This window comes from Notothenia rossii, assembly GCF_949606895.1.
Source record: "Notothenia rossii genome assembly, chromosome: 2".
NCBI lineage: Eukaryota > Metazoa > Chordata > Actinopteri > Perciformes > Nototheniidae > Notothenia > Notothenia rossii.
Window position 1 is genome coordinate 80670131 of NC_136904.1, and position 13781 is coordinate 80683911.

Sequence of the window (13781 nt, forward strand, 5' to 3'; positions counted from 1 at the left end):
GCAGGTGTACATGCGCTCTCTCTCAGGGGTTCATACGGTGAGATCGTCTGACCTGGCCCTGCTGCTGGCTTTGCTCAGTCGGCTCAGCGGTCTGGTGTCTTCTATCGTATCCGTGGCCTCCATCTCTACCTCGGCTGGAGTTACCCCCTCTACCTCCACATCCTCATCCACAACCTTCTCCACTCTCTCGGCATTCACCTCTTTGGGCTGCTCCTCCTCGACCTCTTCCTCGTGTAAAGTCACCCCCGCTGTCTCCGTGGTCTGGGCGTAGGAGGGCAGAGTCTCGTCATACACCTTGGAGATGACCCCCATGGGCACCACCTCCTCCGCCTTCTCCTCTAGCCCCGGGAAGGGTGGGGCCCCTCTGCCAGCCTCCATGCCCACTTCAGCCAGCGGGTAGAGGTGAGAAATGGGAACTTTCTCCTCCTCCAGCAACCTGTAACCTTTGGCCCTCTGCAGGGAGGGCACAGCCAGGGGGGGCAGGCTCTTCCCTTGTAGCGGCAGCGGGGCCGATCCCTCGCCTAGGGCAGGGGACGGGGCCGGCTTGCGAAAGACAAAGCGGATCTTCTTCAGGCCCAGGTGACTGATCTCCACAAAGTTGAGGAAGAGAGAGACGCAGGCCACAGCTAACATGAAGATGATGAAGACGGTCTTCTCCGTGGGGCGGGACACGAAGCAGTCCACCGTGTTGGGGCAGGGCCAGCGGCTGCACTTGTACAGCGGCAGGATGCGGAAGCCATACAGGAAGTACTGGCCCACCACGAAGCCCACCTCGAACAGTGTCTTGAAGATGATGTGGCAGATGTAGGTCCTCAGCAGGGTGCCCTCTAGCCTGAACTTCTTGCTCCCCTTGGTGCTGGTCTCCTTGGTGGTGCGGACACTCCCCTGGTCGGGGGCCAGAGGGAGACGCTCCTCGCTCAGCTCCTGCTGCCGGCTAAGTTCTGCATCCTCACGCTCTTTTCGTTTCTCCTCCATGTGGACATGGTGCACAGCGTGACCCACGTACACCAGAGACGGTGTGGAAACAAAGATGATCTGCAGCACCCACAGGCGGATGTGGGAGATGGGGAAGGCCTCGTCGTAGCACACGTTCTCACACCCAGGCTGCTGTGTGTTGCAGACGTAGTCAGACTGCTCATCGCCCCACACGAACTCCGCCGCCGTGCCCAGGATGAGGATACGGAAGATGAAGAGCACCGTGAGCCACACCCGGCCGATCACCGTAGAGTGCTCGTTAACTTCCTCTAAAATATTACCCAGAAAGCTCCAGTCACCCATGATCGGTCCGTAGCACTGCAGAATGAAGGGTGGGGTAGGAAGGGACACAGAGGGTGAGAAAAACAGGGAGGGTGGGGCAGGCAGGTCAGAGAGAGGGAGGGGACAGAGAGGGCCAAAAGTAAGGAATGTAGGAAAAGTAAAACTTGTCAAATCAAATTCTTTACTTAGTTTTATTCGACGATACGTGATTCTATTATTATACCGAAAAAGTTTTAAACTTTTAAAAAGTGGTTTTCACGTCAATTTTTTTAGATACAATTTATTTTGGGCAAAAGCTCGATTAAACATTAACATTTGGGCGTTGCATTGATTTGGAAGGCTACTTATATTCAATGTAAACACAATTTACTATTTCGAGCAATAAGAGAGAAACCAAAAAACAGCTGGCTCTCGCTCTTTTAAAAAATCCACCCAAAAAGGCCAAATAAAAAAAACTATGAAAAGAGATCAATAAATGACAAACAGTCCCTTCTTCTGTAAGGTATGATATAGGTTAAATGTAATCAAATGGGCAACTTGCCACAGCTGCGGCTCCGGCAGAAGTTGAGTCCTGTCCCGTTCTCTTGGCACCCGGCAGGGAAAAGTGAACTTTGTTCTGCCCTCTTTCCCACCTAAAGCCCCGTCCTTGTCGCCCCACTGAGCAGATGTGAATGAATCGGCTCTGATGGTTGGTTTTTAGTTTGCTGCAATATTTAAGCTTGGAGCCAGACGGCCTTTATTTGCCGGGCGACGTGTGGTGACGCAGAAGACAATAGGATCAACAGAGCCAGAGCGGGGATGTATGGGAGCAGGCCTCAGGCTCCCACACCAACATGGACACTGTACAGGCCACCGAGTCCACAGCAGAGCAGCTCCATGCACGCATTTCCTCACACATATGTATGTAGATGCATAGATAAGTTGGATAAAACAACAACAGCATCTGATGTGCCTTCAGCTGCACTGCTATGCCTAACATTAGAGCAGAGAGGCAGGTCAGCGACAAACTATCAGCCCGGGGAGGGAGAGTTTATGTCCTCTTGGATTTACTTTGGACATGTTGTTTACACAGCCACTCAATGCAGAGAGCAGGAGGTCATTTCAATTTTGGATAAGAAAAAAAGATGATGCTATAATAATGTTTAGTCTTGAAAATTAGTGTCTGGTTTTGATAAGACAAAGTGGTCGCCATTTATTTCTTATTTTATTTAATTTATTCAATTTACCCATTCACAAATACATACAAGCATGATCCAGACCTATGCACTTCACAGTGATACTATAGAAGTCAAAACAAACAAACAAAAAAACACAATTCACATATAAAATATTTTAGTAACTCTGGAGAAATCAGAGTAAATACTAATGAAAAAGGCCATCTTGCCACTTTCCAAAGCTATTGAGAGAAAGCTAGTATATCAAAATGAAAAGCAACAGTGGCACATTTTGTATCATCCCTACACCAGATACTGTATTAACTGAGCTGTCTCAAGAAACACATTTGATTTCTGATATGCAGTGTAAACGTTTTTCTCGATCTGTAAACCTCAACAGCCAAAGGAAGAATACCAGTTCTTAACTTTGATGAGCTATATCCTAATTTGCAGTCAAACTAGTTTTTAATATTCATATATATTCTCGTTTATTTGTTTTTAATCGTATTTAAACTATTTAGATGCTTTTGCTGTTATACAAATACATGTATCTCATTTGACGTGCTTTTAAACATTTAGCATCTGGATTAATTTACAGAGAAGCATCGCTTGACAATCAGTAGTGTTATCAAACTAACATTTTTAAATGGTGGATAACAGAGTCCGCCTCGGTGTTCATGTGTGCGTGTATCATCATATCTGTGTCACTTGGCTGGAATGTGAAGAATGTGAACCATTGAGTGAAAGCGCATGCTGAAACCTCCCTATTATTGAGGTTGGTCAAACTTTCACGGCTCAGGGAAGAAAAACATCTAGCAGCAGTCTTTGATCTCTAAAATCATAGCACTGCTGTTTGAACAGAGGGAGAGCTACTGCAGAGCCTAAAGAACTCTCTAAATATCTTTTTTTCTCAGTATATAAAAAACATGAAACTTCGTTCAACTCAGTTATTTGCTATAACTGTGGCTCATTATACTAAATAAAATCATAATGCTTGATAATGTCTATTTATATCATATTTTATACTGATGTGTAATAATAGTGTGTATAATTTTAAAAGGTCCCAATTGGGTTGTATTAGGTAGCGTCGTTACTGTTTTATGTTCAACTCTTAACTGGTGACTCATATTTACCATATTTCACCTAATTTTATTTTTGTTTAAATTCTTTTCACACCTATGTTTGAAAAATATCTAAATATATGAAAGGTCTAAAACATTTTTTTTTTTTTAAACTAAATTAAACATTTAGGCTGGAAGGAGTACCAAACTTATAATAAAAATAATACAAAAATATGTATGATATAAAATACAATTTTCCCAATAAAAACATCTCTGGTAAAAAGATTTAAACAGAAGTATTAAACATCTCCTGCCCACTGAGGACAAATCTCTGCTGATAAAATACTGTAAATGAAATGGTCAGACAGGTGGTTTAGTTTTGAAAGTTGCTACCTTTATGGGAATACTTCAATATGTATACAGTACAGCCTGCTTAGTCTGAGTTGTTACACTAATGTCACTTTAAAATGAAACATTTGGCTTTTTGTATCAGGCAGATGTGGTTGTCAAAATGTGTTTTCACGAGATAAAAACGAGTTAAATACTATAACGATTAAATAGAATACATTTATATCATAACATAAGTGATAAACAATACATAGGATACTATTTGAATCTAATTTAACAAAAGTGTGCATATTTAATAAATATAACGTGTACCTTTATGAATTTCAACACTTTGTGCACTTTTTTTTTGTCTTATCTCCACACTGTTGAAAAACCACATATAAAAGGGAAGGAAGTTAACGATTACAAGGCTGTCTGGAACACACAATATGTCAAACAAGTCATTTCCCATTACACAAGCTAAGTTCCAGGTTCCACAATTGTTTCAAACTCCCAAGAATTTCCTTCAATGGGAAACTTGTGAAAGTGGACAAATATAAGTTCAAGGAGGTATGACCCACTGTCCTCATTCAGTTTAAAGAAAGCTACATGATTTGAGTTAAAGTACAGGTAATAGTAACATTTAAATATAAATAAAAAGGGAAATAAAGCAATAGAGCATCTTTTATTTTTTTCAATATATATGTACAATGGAAGTAACCTCACACTCCAGGCCACCATGTATCATCTATCAATGGTTCAAATCAACAATCATAAATCCAGAAGTCATCACTCCTTTTATGGATATATCTCCACTCTGCCCATCTTATTGCGTCCAACCCTCGCTGCCTCTCGACCAATAGCGTTCTCTGTCCTGGGTGACATCACTGGGCTGGTGAACTAGAAAGTCCACCTCTTGATGTCTGCTCTCTGTTCTGTTGGTTGGTGAGATGAGCTTCACTGATCCCACAGCTTTTTTACAAATGCATGATGTAATCCTAGAGCAAAAAAAATGGTGCGAGGCACCATCTTGTTAAATGTCCTCAAATCATTTACTACATTCTGAATCACATGGTGTCCTGGAGCATCAGTGTATATGTTCATAACTAGTGTCCATATATCCAGGAGCATTGATATTTTCTCATATAAAAATGTCCTCCAACCAAAAAAGCCAGAATACTCGCTCTCCTTTGCCCCGGATGCCACATGGGCCGGTGGGTCGGAGGGTAGAAGCCATGTTCAAACTCTGTGGAGGCATCAGGGTGTATCCACTTAGCAGGGGGACCAGGGGACTCCCTTTAAAGAGCAGTGTGTTGGTATAGAGGACGCTTGCATGCTAAGCCCTACGGTGGGCCCGTGAATGGCACCGGGATTTCACACAAAGACATGATGTCATGATGCAGGGTGCGGACTCTATTGAGCACGTGCAGTGAGGCGCAAGGCCAGATTAGACCTCCGAAGCAGGGCACCAACTGGCCGTTAATCAGGATGCTAACACGCTAACAAACATATCGTACAGCGATCTGCCTACGGGGCTCTGGTGCCACACGCTTCCTGCTCGCAGGGCCTTTGAGCGACAGGAAGTAACTGAAATCTTACTGTTGTAATGACCTTATCAATTTAATGCAATTAAGGACATGTTTTTTTATCGAGCAATATGATGTGATTATGTCACATGGTTTGTTTTGGGTACAATTAACACCTCCCATCACTGCCTGAGGGAAATCTCCTAGAAGGAAGAGTATTGAAGTCAATCATTTATGTTTACAGTGTCAGTCAAAAAATATCACAGGGTATGTTGTAGTTTAAATCCTCTGCAGAGTTGCTTCTTATTTGGTAACATTATGGGATCGCATCCTTATTGCAGTCATTCCTGCAGCGAAGGGGAAACTGTCCGTTCCAAACTGCAAGAACGCACGCAAACTTTATTCATACTCACAGGGGTTACATATATGACATATTTGCACTGCTGCTGTGCATGCTTTCATTGAGCTGCTTTTGATAGTGCGGGCCTTTTGAGAGGGAATACACACTTTGACAGGCAAGGAATCATTCTGACTTCTCTTTTCATCTGATGCTACAACTACTATTAACACTTATTTTGAGAGGCCTTGAAGTTTCTGAACCTCTCTTTTGCAAAAGAGGACAGGCGCAAATCCACTGGTTGTAAATCCCCTAATGAGTCAATGATGCAGAATATCAGCTTCAATAGAGTATTCAAATGAAGTGTAAAGAGTGTAATTCAGGAAGACTGCTGTATCATATGAGCTAGGTATTTTTAGCTGACAGCAAAAACTCTCCACAGAAAGTGAATTCTCATATAGAGCAGGATTGTTAAGCTTAAGAATATCCAGAAGCTGGGGCAGTACCTCAAATTAAAGAATGAGCTAAAATGACTCTTCATTTTCTTTTTCCTAACAAATGGCAATAAAACACTGAAATTCCGATATACAGGACTGTCTCAGAAAATTAGAATATTGTGATAAAGTTCTTTATTTTCTGTAATGCAATTAAAAAAACAAAAATGTCATACATTCTGGATTCATTACAAATCAACTGAAATATTGCAAGCCTTTTATTATTTTAATATTGCTGATTATGGCATACAGCTTAAGAAAACTCAAAAATCCTATCTCAAAAAATTAGAATAGTTCCTCAGACCAAGTAAAAAAAAAAGATTTATAACAGCAAAACACAATCAAACATTTGAAAATGTCCATTAATGCACTCAGTACTTGGTTGGGAATCCTTTTGCACGGATTACTGCATCAATGCGGCGTGGCATGGAGGCAATCAGCCTGTGGCATTGCTGAGGTGTTATGGATGCCCAGGATGCTTCAATAGCGGCCTTTAGCTCATTAGCATTGTTGGGTCTGGTGTCTTTCAGCTTCTTCTTCACAATACCCCACATATTCTCTATGGGGTTCAGGTCAGGGGAATTTGCAGGCCAATCGAGGACAGTAATGCCATGGTCAGTACACCAGTTACTGGTGGTTTTGGCACTGTGGGCAGGTGCCAGATCATGCTGGAAAATGAATTCCTCATCTCCATAGAGCTTTTCAGCAGACGGAAGCATGTAGTGCTCTAAAATCTCTGGTACACAGCTGCATTTACTCTGGGCTTGATGAAACACAGTGGACCAACACCAGCAGCTGACATGGCTCCCCAAACCATCGCTGACTGTGGGAACTTCACACTGGATTTCAAGCAACTTGGATTTTGCTCCTCTCCAGCCTTTCTCCAGACTCTGGCGCCTTGACTTCCAAATGAAATACAAAACTTGCTTTCGTCTGAAAAGAGGACTTTGGACCACTGTGCAACTGTCCAGTGCTTCTTTTCCTTAGCCCAAGTCAGACGCCTCTTCCGTTGTCTTGAGTTCAGAAGTGGCTTGACCATGGGAATACGGCTATTGTAGCCCATTTCCCGGACACGTCTGTGAACAGTGACTTTTGATACCTGGACTCCAGCTTCAGTCCACTGTCTTTGAAGCTCCCCCAAATTCTGGAAGCGACTCTTCTTCACAATGCTGTTAAGGCTGCGGTCATCTCTCTTGGTTGTGCAGCGTTTCCTGCCACATTTCCCCCTTCCAACAGACTTTTTGTGGATGTGCTTTGAAACTGCACTCTGTGAACAGCTTGCTCTTTGAGAAATTTCTTTTTGTGTCTTACCCTCCTGATGGAGGGTGTCAATGACGGTCCTCTGGACAGCAGTCAGATCAGCAGTCTTCCCCATACTTGTGATTTAGTTTACTGAACCAAGCTGAGTGTTTTTCAAGGCTCAGGAAACCCTTGCAGGTGTTTCGAGTTAATTAGACGATTCAAGTGATTCGTTGAACACCCTACTAGTATACTTTTTCATGATATTCTAATATTTAGAGATAGGATATTTGAGTTTTCTTAAGCTGTATGCCATAATCAGCAATATTAAAATAATAAAAGGCTTGCAATATTTCAGTTGATTTGTAATGAATCCAGAATGTATGACATTTTTGTTTTTTTAATTGCATTACAGAAAATAAAGAACTTTATCACAATATTCTAATTTTCTGAGACAGTCCTGTATAATAATTATAATATAACTAAATATAATGTATTTAGTAATGGTGTTTAAAATTGAGACGCTCACACAGCATTTTGAGGAAAAATCTTATGTTTTGAGTTTCTATCTTCTCTTTTACTATTTTAATCGTCTGTGTCATAAACATTTTCACAAACACAGAAAGGAGGCATTCACAGCGGGTTTAAAAAGATGGTATCAGCGATGCCCTTCACAGATACAACGTGACCTGGGGGCAGCACTGAGTCCCATGACATAGCACAACACTAAGACCTCAATGGCATCAGGCTTACGCTTAAAGACAGAGATCCACTTGTTTCTAAACACTTTGTTTGTTCAGCCTGCAAACATGAGTCCATACATATTTTGTGCCCAAATGTGTAACATCGTTTCTCTTTGTGTTTGAGTGACCTTCTGCCTCGCTGACAAAGCCTTCGTTTTCTACTCTTTTCATGAGTCATCTGTTTGGAGCTGCTTTCTTTTGTTTTGAATGGAACCATGAGACGTCAAGAAACCAACAATTCACAAAACACATGTCTCTGTTGTACCACCACTTTTACAAAGAACTTTCTCTCTCATTTTGAACACGCTTTTCCTGCATTTTCTAATTTCCTCTGAGAACCAAGCAGTCGTTTCCTTCCTGCAATAGTAAGAACGTTTCAAACTATTCTCAAAGGCCTTCAAAATTCATAGAAGAACATTGCGGCCGCTTGCTTTAGATTTGATTGATTAAAGCAGAACTTGACCATGTTCATAAACTGATACGGAAACGTATGCCAGTCAATCAGATTGAGTTTGTGAGACGCCTCATGCATGCACACGCACGCACACACGCACGCACGCACGCACGCACGCACGCACGCACGCACGCACACACACACACACACACACACACACACACACACACACACACACACACACACACACACACACACACACACACACACACACACACACACACACTCACTCACTCAACATGTGTCACAGCTGGTCCCGAGCCATAGCATTGTGTTCCACAGGGCAGAGTTCTTGCCGCCCAACTGGACTTGGGTTGGACCATTGTGTTCAGGAGGTCAGATTTGTTGCATTTGGACCAGTTGGCTGTCTTTCTGTGCTCAGACGCTCTCCCAGACGATATCTCATGAGACAGATTTGTTTAAAGCTTGAAACTACATGCACATAACCAGGCCTGTTCAACACACTTTACTACAGGAACTGGTGCACAAAAACATTCACATAGTAACATTTTGAAAGCTAAGAAAGTAAAATGCGTAATTTTGGCTTCAGAAATTAAAGTTTGTTTCTCCGTAAATATTTTTTACCGGCTATTGTATGACAGTTTGTTGGATAGTTAAATACAGATTGATTGTTTTGGAGATTACAAATTAGAGCTGTGTGTTTAAATGGTGAGAAGATTGGTCTGTTTGGACTCACTACCTGCGTTTGTGCTTAAGGTTTCCCCTTCCATGTCCTGTTAACACCAGAGAACTAGCCTCCTGTGTCTGTGAGGGGGTCCCGGTTGTTTAAAGGGCCCACCATTGTTTTGTGCGTAGGTTTGGTTGTGTTAGTCTGTTGTTCAGATGTCAAATGTTTGCCGCTTACGTATTGTATAACTGTCTGGAAGCAAGACTTGATATCCTGTCATGTGACCGCCAAGTAGTACGTTTAAATGAAAGCTGGAAGGTTTTAACATAACTTGGTTATTACCCATCTCCCCATTAATATAGACAATCTGTAAATTAAACTGCCCTTTTTGTTGATAAAAAAACACACGTAAAAATATAAACTTAAAGGTGGGAAGGTTATTCACCTCAGAAACACTTTTTATTATATTCCATGGAATGCTCTTAACATCCCGATAGCAATGAATATATTAAATGCTTTGACAATAAATATATACAAATATTTCATCTGTGGAAGCCGTGGCGCTGTAGAAAGCACGACCAATTATCTGCCTCGGCCCGCTGCAGATAATTGGATGGCCTACCTGCCTGTCAGCCTTCCATCTCTTGCACAAACTTATCTCGTGCCCTCATTGGTCATGTGCGCGTTCCTGTGTGTTGGAGGAGGGGCTCTGTAAGGAAGTCTGAAGGAAACGGCAGAGTACTTTCAAATTCTAGCGCACTCGAGCTGGTTTCTCCATTCTTATCTACCCTACCTAGATACTATAGACCAGGGGTACTCCAACTTTTTTGTTAAAGGTCCACTTGTGAATCTTATACAAGGTCAACGGTCCAGATCAATGCCAGTAAAGTGTCCCGTCCCCCCCCCCCCCCCCCACGGAGCGGAGCAACGAAACTGAAATTAAGAAGCAGTTGTGGCGCGCAATGCCTGGGGGGGGGTTCCCGACATGTCGTTGCAGTAAATTAAAGGGTGTTTCATGTTGTCCTGTGGACCTTCTTAATCTTTTTTTGTTCTTTTTTTTTTTAAAGAACATTTAATTTTGTTTTTTTGTTTATTCTGGTTTGTTTTGTGCTTTGTATCTTTGATTTTAAATGTATTTATTTATTGAATGTTTTGTGAGCTGAGCTGTGTGGCTTTATATTTGATGTATCTCTCTGTACAGCACTTTGGTCTGGAGGTTTTAAAGTGCTATATAAATAAAGTTGGATTGGATTAATCTACCCTATTTGGGGGCCCCCTTCTGGTCCAAGCACTTGCCTGTCGGTAAACAGCGCCCCTGTATACACACACACATTCAATAAATACAGTATGATGGCTTGAGCTAGTGGGAGAAATGGCACTGTTTGTCTGTAGCCAATGCCTTGAACCTCGGCAAAAATGGCATTAGAAGCATTAGAAAGTCAAGGTAAACTTGCGGTCTGCAATGTGTGTCACGCTCGCGCACACAAGTAAATATATATGCACGTTCATTCTCACAACGCGTCAGACAATGCACTTTGTGATGTCTTTTATACATAAATATGTGTCCCCGGTGCGTCAGGGAACTCACGCAGCGTCAGAAAATAAAACCCTCTCTCTTTTCCCCCGTACCCAAATCCTTTTACAACGAGCGGATACAGATTTGCTGCCGATCTGACGTCAAATCGGCAGCGGACCCACAGAGAGTTGCTATCAGAAACAATGCCTGACGTGTTTTGGACGTAATCTCGTCTTTGTTTACACTAGCAAGCCTCGCTAACACTCAGAGCTAACCTGTACTGAAGAGCACATGTGTTTAAAAAGCAGGAAATAAAAAAAGTAACTCACCTTGTGATAAACCCGCAAGAGAAAAAGCATTTGAGATACTGTTTCAGAAATAATCTTTCATGCGGTTTAGAACAGGATGGCGTTTTATCACAGCAGAATTTAACTTTATCTCCGGTAGAATTCTGATCAGGCATTAGCTCCGCCTCCTGTTTTTTTTTTTTTTCAAGCTCAGGACCCAAAATCCGCGTTTCTGTAACAGGGCTACAAAAGAGGGGTATGATGAGCAGTATGAGGAATGGCTACAATGAGTGATCTGTTTGATAGATCACAGCACAAAACTTTAGACATGTTTTGTATAGGTATGGCCCTACAATATATGTTTCCAATATAGCATAATAGGTCCACTTTAATTTTCATCAGATTCAGAATCTTTTTTTTATTTTTTATTATTATTATTATTTATTTATTTATTTTATTTAATAATGGGAAACAGGGTTCGGTCCGGATTGATTTGCAGATCGGTCCTGATCCGGAAGCCCTGCTATAGACTACCCAATTGCCAGTGGCGACTGGTCATTAGGGACAGGTACAGCCCCACCTAGTGTCAGCAGAAAGTATAAAAAATGATGATTACATAAAAAAATATTTAAATATAAAATAGATTTTAAGATCATGTTTAATCATCTGATTCGTCTGTACATTGCTGTTTTAGTCTGTGTTCTTCTAATTAGTGTCTACAGTGTATCCTATTGAGCTGTTTAGAGCCATGTGGGACAAAACCCGATCATGCCCCTCCCTCTCACTGTCTAGTGAACGGTGACTGTAAAAACACTGTGCATGCTCAGAGTATTGTCCTATTTAATGTTTGTGGCAAAAAAATAGTGACCATAGGGGCACTGAGCTGCCATCCCCACCATACGTCATCTCACATCATTCAGAGCTGATTGGCTGTAAGTATGTATGCCGCGAAAAGTGTAGTATGTGAAGAGGAGACGAGAGACGCGTCCTAAAACCAGGAAGTAAGCTGCGCATGGGTTCCCTCCACAAAAAAGCAATGAGTTTTCTCCATAGGATTTTAGAAAATAGCTAAAAAATAAGATCACTGGGAAACGTACCTGTTAGATAAATGCACGTTTTGTTCAGCCGGATAATATCCACATGTCTACCCTACTTTATAATTTTCGAATCATAAATCTATCGATTAGATTTATGATAGACTTTTGAAACTACAAGAAGATAAGGAGGACCTTTACAAAAAAGTAATTGAGATTTTGTCCAGAAGGATAGGCAAATGGACTTCATCTTCAAGTAAGACCGTAATTTTATTGAAAATGGGATCTTACTAAGAGAGAACAATTCAATATTTAAATGATAACATTACATTTTTTGGGTATCCTTTTGTTGAACTGTCTGTTTAAAATTAATCGAAGCATCAGACAAAAAAAGCTTTTGAAAATAATATAATATTTTGATTTAGGTCAAAATATAATATTTGTAAACCTGAAGAGTCAGAGCCAGTGCCAGCCATGAACCTCACTGCACGTCACTGCAGAAGCTATATAGACATCTACGTTTTTTGTGCCCCACCATTTTTGTACATATAAAAACGCCACTGCCAATTGCTGATAATTATATTATTACCACTAAACAGCTCTGTCAAATTACCCGGAGCAGCAGCAGGGCAAAGGCACTGCAGTAGTTGATATAAAGCTAAAATGAATTCCCCCTTAGCTATACTTATTTCAAAATTACCTATAAACATGTGCTGATCCGAAACTTTTGTGAGACATTTTTCTTGTTGTAGTTTTAATTTCTCACTCCAATATGACTAACAGCCACACTGTTTAGTCAGGTTTTGCAACATTGAAGAGTGAAGCCAGGTCTTCAGGTGTCTTAATTCTTCTCTCAGCTTCAGAAGATCAGGCAGGAACGACATTTAACAACGTTTATCCTTTATTACAATTTGAAAACGTTACTAGAGTAGTGCTCACAGGGGGCGCAATACACTAGTTCTTTATTGTTTTAGTTTTTTTTATTGTGTCCCCACCACTGTCCAAACAAAGTTGGGCCTATGGTTAAAGTGCTCAAGAAAAAAATGTACGAGTCATATGTTTGGAATTGTTATCTTTGTTTCTGTGTATGTATTTGTTTTACATGTAGTGACTCGTGCAACAATAATGTAAAGACTGTCAGAACCCTCTTGAAACTGACATGAAAGGCACTGTTTGCCTCGATGACATAGGAAGGAGGGGCCAACGCCAATAGTTACGTTTATCCACTGCAATAGACACAATCAACACATTTTCGCTTTAAGATCTTTTGTGTAATTAAACTTTTTTTTATATGAAATCTCATATTCTTTTTTTTTTTGTGACCAACTTTTTATTGTTTTTTTGTTGCCCTCACAGAGGGACTTATATACACAGATATAAATTATATAGACAATAATACAAAAATAAAAATAAAAGACAAAGGATGAAATCTCATATTCTATGTATATTTAGCCACTCATTTCTGCTTTTCTTTTAAAATCATCTTAATTCCCTTAGTTTGTGTTCATGGATGTGCTCAATAAATATAATGTATTGTAAGTATTAGTCAATTTATTAGTTTATGAATTCCCAAGTGCAGCTACAGAACCAAATAGTGCCAGATCACTCACATTATAGTCCTAAAAAACCTTCCCAGAATTATTTTGTATCTTCTTGAGTCCTAGTGTGTGTGTGTATGTCAGAGAGAGAGAGAGACAGAGAAAGAGAGGCAGGGGTGAGAGACG

The 13781-nt window shown here is 41.0% G+C and overlaps 2 protein-coding genes across 6 annotated transcripts in view; one reads left to right on the forward strand and one right to left on the reverse strand.

Moving 5' to 3' along the window:
- Nucleotides 1–13781, forward strand: part of LOC307029423 (gap junction alpha-5 protein-like) — a 54328-nt gene that overhangs the window by 19834 nt on the left and 20713 nt on the right. The gene's annotated exons all lie outside the window — the stretch shown is intronic.
- LOC307029421 (gap junction alpha-8 protein-like) overlaps nt 5–13781 on the reverse strand; it is a 36229-nt gene continuing 22452 nt past the window's right edge. For both annotated transcript variants that reach the window (XM_079665390.1, XM_079665389.1), the window contains one exon: nt 5–4797. In XM_079665390.1, coding sequence (XP_079521516.1) covers nt 31–1278 — 1248 coding nt within the window. In that variant the 5' untranslated portion in view covers nt 1279–4797 and the 3' untranslated portion in view covers nt 5–30. The remainder of the gene's footprint in view (nt 4798–13781) is intronic.